The 6,000-nt window shown below is 46.3% G+C and overlaps 1 protein-coding gene across 1 annotated transcript in view; it reads left to right on the top strand.

Annotated features, from left to right (window-relative positions):
* Positions 1–713: 713 nt before the first annotated feature.
* LOC146010646 (uncharacterized) overlaps positions 714–6,000 on the top strand; it is a 42,145-nt gene continuing 36,858 nt past the window's right edge. The window contains exons 1-2 of the mRNA XM_083151303.1: positions 714–925; positions 1,613–1,732. Coding sequence (XP_083007429.1) covers positions 877–925; positions 1,613–1,732 — 169 coding nt within the window. The 5' untranslated portion in view covers positions 714–876. The remainder of the gene's footprint in view (positions 926–1,612; positions 1,733–6,000) is intronic.

The raw sequence follows: 6,000 nt of genomic DNA, 5'->3' as shown, positions 1-6,000 counted from the left end.
AATGTGATCACATCGGGCGAATGTATCATTTTTAAGGGCGCAGGGACAGGGCTCCGATAGGAGCCTGTCCCTGCGAAGCCCTAACCCGGAAGCCGGGGGTCTGCGCATGCGCGGTTATGCGCTGACCCCAGCCGACCATTCTTACCGCACTGCCCTACTCGGTCAGTGCGATGTGTAGCCATACGCTACAATGGGCTATCGCCATCCCAGAATGGCGATAGCCCAGGGGTGCGATGCCGGGCTGCCCGATGTTTATACATCGGGCAGCTTTGCATCCCCCCATAGAAATCTAAGGGGGATGCGGCCGGCGGCACTGCAGGGAGGATCGCAGCAGGGATCGGAGATCACTGCTGCGGTCCCCCTTTGATACATTTAGGAGATACTTAATATTTGCGGCTAAACCCCGAAAACGGATTTAGCTGCAAATATGGTTTGATAAATGGGCCCCTATGTCAGTAATGAGTGCTCCTGTGAGGTGAGCTGGAAAACGTGAACTGTTGGTAGCTCTCGAGGACTGGAGTTGGCAAACTCTGGCCTTAATCCTACCTGGGAAAGTGACCATCACCGGCTACACAATTGTGAAACCCGCATCAGACCCCCAAACAAACACTTATAAAATGGATAGATTACATATATTATGTGGATATTATAGGGATATATAATCTCTTCCTCTCTATTAACAATAGTTTAGGGAGGGAACAGTCCCAGTGAATGAGATTGAGGCCAGCACATGATGTGAGTCAGGTGATGACTCAGAGACAGAACAGAAGAAGTTGCAGCTGGGAGAGGAGGAGGAAGGTTTAGTTTCTGGTGACTGTGGTTGTCTCGCTGTTCCATAGAGCCTGGTGTCCCAGCTGAGGACATGTCGCTGTAACCATGAGCGACGGCAGACTCTGGTGGGCTGTCAGCGGTGTGTGCCTTATAGGTGAGTTATATCCTAGTCTAATCCAACATAGCCCCCGTCTTATTAATCAGATGCAGCCTCAGGTCTGTTTGTTTGTTTGCAGCTTTTGCTTAAAAAAATAATAATAATAATAATAATATATATTATTACACTTTGTGTAACCAGTAGACAAAGCCGGGACTAATACTGTTGTGCAGATTTTACAATGTTTGTTTGTATTGTAAATACGCCTTTAATGAAACCTCCTTCCGTGTATACATTGCAAATTTCTCTTCTCAGAATTATGGGCCTTATTCTAGTTCACTCTTTTTGACAAAATCCTTCTTAGATGGACAAAACCATGTGAACTGCAGGGGGGCAGATGTAAAATGTGCAGAGAGAATTAGATTTGGGTGAGTTATTTTGTTTCTGTGCAGGGTAAATACTGGCTGCTTTATTTTTACACTGCAATATAGATCTCACTTTGAAGTAAAACCCCCACCCAAATCGAATTCTCTGCACAAGTAACATCTGCCCCACCTGCAGTGCACATGGTTTTGTCCATCTAAGAAAGATTTGTTCAGAAAGAATGAACTAGAATAAGGCCCTATGTTTCGGTGTATGAGTAAGATAATGCGACTCTTGCCGCAATGTTACTTCTTATGTAAGTCTGGTAACCAGACTGCTGCAGAATTCCTGTAATTGTCTTGTTCTGCTAATTCCTTGCAGCATGCCTGGTGAATACTCAGCTGTCCCCTACTGATATCCCATCTACTCTGGATGCCAACTGCAGCTCCATAAACATTACTGAGTGCTCCGCCTGCCCACCTGGAGCATACCCCAACAACGGTGAGTGCCCGAATATAGAACAAAGCACGTTGAGGGTGAATAGAAGGATATTAGAAGTCACATATACAAATACACGGCTACTTGGCGAGGTATAATGTAATGATCACAGAGGTTGCTTTATAATACATAAGCAGTTTTATTGCTAACAGAAAGTAAACCATTTTATTATTTATTAACATGTTTTTCTATAAGGCCAGTATATTGCATTACTCTTTACATTCGGGAACTAAACAGTAATAGAACTGTATAAAAACAGGCAGAGGACGAGGGAAGCGGGTCCTGTTTGCTAGTTTATCATCCATACTATGTTATATGATTTGGGGGTTATTTATGAAAGCTTGGAGATAAAAAGGTGATTTACCAACCAAACACCGCCTGTAAAATCTAAAGCCGAGTTCCCCTCTGTCTGTATAGTATTTATTTAATTCTGTAACTCAGGGGTAGATGTATGCAGCAGTGATCAGGGAGGAGAAGTGATAAAGTGCCTGGTACTCTATCACCGGCCAATCAGCTCCTGACTGTTAAGTTACAGGCTGGGTTTCAAATGGGACAGTCAGGAGCTGATTGGCCGGTGATAGAGTACCAGGCACTTTATCACTTCTCCTCCCTGATCACTGCTGCATACATCTACACCTGTATTTTTAGTGAGAGGAATGGCAGCGGTCAGTGTCTGCGCTGTGATATGCGTTTCCACCTGGTAGACGGGTACAGGGACTTTATATAATGTAAGCCCTGAGGTTCCCTGGAAGGAGAGCGTATGGAACTATTAAACTGTAGGAAGTGTATAATCTTTGTATGGATAACGAATGTCCTATGTGGGCACCAAAGTGACACGTTGTCTTTGCTGATTATTGATGCTGTTCCTTTTTATTGTACTGATCTACAATAAGTATATTTATTTCCAATGGCATTCTGGGTGTCCTTGGAGAATCTAATATCTGCGGCCTCAGGGGCTGATTCAGACGTGGCAGCTACTGTACAGCAGAACTGCTGCTGGGTCCCACTTTTGGCCTCTGTAATACACTGCTGTGTCCACAGCCTACAGATCTGTTACCATCAGATGTCTGAGTTACCCTCGGGTCAGGGTGTGAGGTGAAATCACACGGCTGGAGCAAGTCCATTATTCTTTAACCCCCCCCCCCCAGCATCTTATTTATTTATGTGTGTATCAGGAGTGTCTGATGACCCCCTGCCAAATAGTGCTGGGGAGGAACTAAAGGGCAGATTTATTAAGCTCGGTGAAGTGCTAAAGTGGCTGGTACTTCCTAACTGTCAAGTTACAAGCTGGGTTTGAAAAGTGGCAGTTATGAGCTGATTGTCCAGTGATAAAGTACTGGCCATATTATAACTTCACCGGGCTTAATAAATCTGCCTTAAGTTCCCCCTACTTGACCTCTGATCTTCGGCACATGCCGTCTACACGTCATACTGAGGTGGGATTCCGTCAAGGATGACGATGGTCACACAGCGCCGCCTCACTGCCGGGTCCAATGGAGAGAATGGAACTCCTCTTCTTAAGCTGGGGCACACAGTGGGGCGGCAGGGTCCCATATGATGTGAACGGTATACAGTCGACACACCGAAGGTTGACATGCATTGGCACACGTGAAAAGGTCGACATCGCTGTAGGTCAGATAGGATTGGTTTATGTTTCTGCGCTGGCGATATTTCAGCTGCCTTAATTAGGGTATAGTTTGGTTGGAGTTTTTTTTTAAGGCGCTATTGTAAACATACAAACATATATAGTGTAAAATATATAAGTATATAAGTGGGGTAAAATAGGATAAAATATGTGCTTGCCTGTGGAAAAAAGATGATTAGGATAAAATGTATACAGCTCTTTTTAGAGTACTGTTGGGTTTTAGCGTTTTGCGGAGGTTCCGGGGATTGGCGCTTGGGTGAAACAGTTCTACACTTTCCCTACAATACCTCGCGGTTGTCCTGCGGGGATGTCCGTGCAGAGCTGTCACTCTCGATGTCTTCAGCGTCAGCTTCACCCGGCTTCTCCGTCCGATCGTGGTGACCGGAAGTTCGGGTAGCGTGTTTCCGGTCCTTCGTTACACGCTCCCGACAATGTGTGTCCAACGCGTTTCAAGTTTGGCACTCTTCATCCTTGATGAAGAGTGCCAAACTTGAAACGCGTTGGACACACATTGTCGGGAGCGTGTAACGAAGGACCGGAAACACGCTACCCGAACTTCCGGTCACCACGATCGGACGGAGAAGCCGGGTGAAGCTGACGCTGAAGACATCGAGAGTGACAGCTCTGCACGGACATCCCCGCAGGACAACCGCGAGGTATTGTAGGGAAAGTGTAGAACTGTTTCACCCAAGCGCCAATCCCCGGAACCTCCGCAAAACGCTAAAACCCAACAGTACTCTAAAAAGAGCTGTATACATTTTATCCTAATCATCTTTTTTCCACAGGCAAGCACATATTTTATCCTATTTTACCCCACTTATATACTTATATATTTTACACTATATATGTTTGTATGTTTACAATAGCGCCTTAAAAAAACTCCAACCATCGCTGTAGGTCAACTGGGTCATTAGGTCGACGTGGTAAAGGTCACGGGTCAAAAGGTTGACATGGGTTTTTCACTTTTTTTGTGTGTGGGGGGGGGGGGGGGGGGGCGACGACATGTGCTGACAGGCGGTATTTCATGCCCTTCCATCCACTAGGATGTGGAGGGAAATGCGGCGATGCACCGATATGGTTCCATGTTGACTGTGTCGACATTTGGGACAATTTTTTTTTTTAAATCCATGTCAACATAATGCTCGTGTCGACCTTATGACCCTTTCAACCTACAGCCATGTCAACCTTTTCATGTGTTGACCTAAGGCCATGTTAGACTTTGGGGGTCGTCCTAATGACCCTTACCCGATGTGACCTTGCTAGCAACGTTGCCAGCTAAAGGGTTAACTACAGTCATGCAGAATTGTAGAATTGGGGAAGATGCTATGAATGGAAAGAAGTAAGTGTGTGTGTGTGTGTGTGTGTGTGTGTGTGTGTGTGTGTGTTTCCTAGAACCGGAGATGTTTGACTTTCTGTTTACATTGGCTTTGGAGTTAGGTGCAATCAGTATTACGCAGTAAGCTGAAGCTGCTGTGTGTGTGTGTGTCCATTATCAGGATTACTGACATTTGCTGTATGTTGTAAATTCCCCAACCCCTCCAATATCACCACTTTATCTTACAAAGTATTTGGGACCCATCACAAGGACAAATAAAATCTTTCTCCGCTACAGAATTAATGTACTCAGCCAACGTTGCTCAAGTCCCGACAATTATCCCTCAGCCTCGTCTGGACACTTCACTTCAGGTCCACACGTCTTTCTCACTCAGAATGTGCGTCTTGGTCATGTCTGACACTTGTACATCATACGACTGATACCCCTTTCACACTCGCAGAGCCGGGTCATACCCGGGAATGTGTTCCCGGATGCTTCCTGGGACTCTAACCGGGAATGTACCCTTTCACACTGCACTCATGAGATCTCTCCCAGGAACTGTGGGAACAGCAGTGCCTTCTGGGATTGCAGGTATCACCAAGGAAGGAACACTGGAAAAATAAGATCCTGTCCGAGCCGAGGCTGGCTCTGCCACTAAAGAGGTGAAGTGGTGCAAATTGTTAGATAGCAGCGCTCAGCGCCTGTCTCCGCATACACTGTTTAGTGCAAGACTTTCAGTCTGCCTTTTCCCCTTGCAGCCAACGTAGTTAAGCGTCACCCTGAGTGACAGGTCGCTTAAGCGAATAGCAGGGCAGAGACCCCTGACCCTGCTAGCAGCGTTACTCTTTCCTGTGAGGAAGTCCCCGCGTTAGAGTGTGCCTCAGATCGTGTGTGACTCCGTCCATGCTGTTTGTAGCTCCACGTGCACCGGAGCGCATAGGAGCAAGTCCCCGCTGTAAACCCGTTACCAGCGTGACCTTTTGCACAGGGAGATCAGTCATCATTGGCAGCAGCGAGACTGGGAGAGATACCGCAGCGTAAACCAGCAGACTGTCATTTACCCTGCACGCGCCAAAACGCTACAGCTAAGTAACAACCAGAGACTGTCGTTACCAAATGTACAAGTTGTATTACCGCTTGAAGTTAACTACTAAAGTACTGTTGTAACCTACAAGCCTGCCACTTGAATAAACCCTTCAAACTGGTTATATCTTCTAAGTGTGAGGTCTAACAACCACACTGCACGTACTTATATACACTCTGCCAATAGGTTATGGGCCCAGCACGTCACGTGCGCGAAGATTAACCCCC

This window comes from Crinia signifera, chromosome 1 (genome assembly GCF_055691185.1).
Source record: "Crinia signifera chromosome 1, ASM5569118v1, whole genome shotgun sequence".
NCBI classification, from domain to species: Eukaryota; Metazoa; Chordata; class Amphibia; order Anura; family Myobatrachidae; genus Crinia; species Crinia signifera.
The sequence above is the reverse complement of the archived record's forward strand: the minus strand, read 5'-3'. Positions and strand labels throughout refer to the sequence as shown.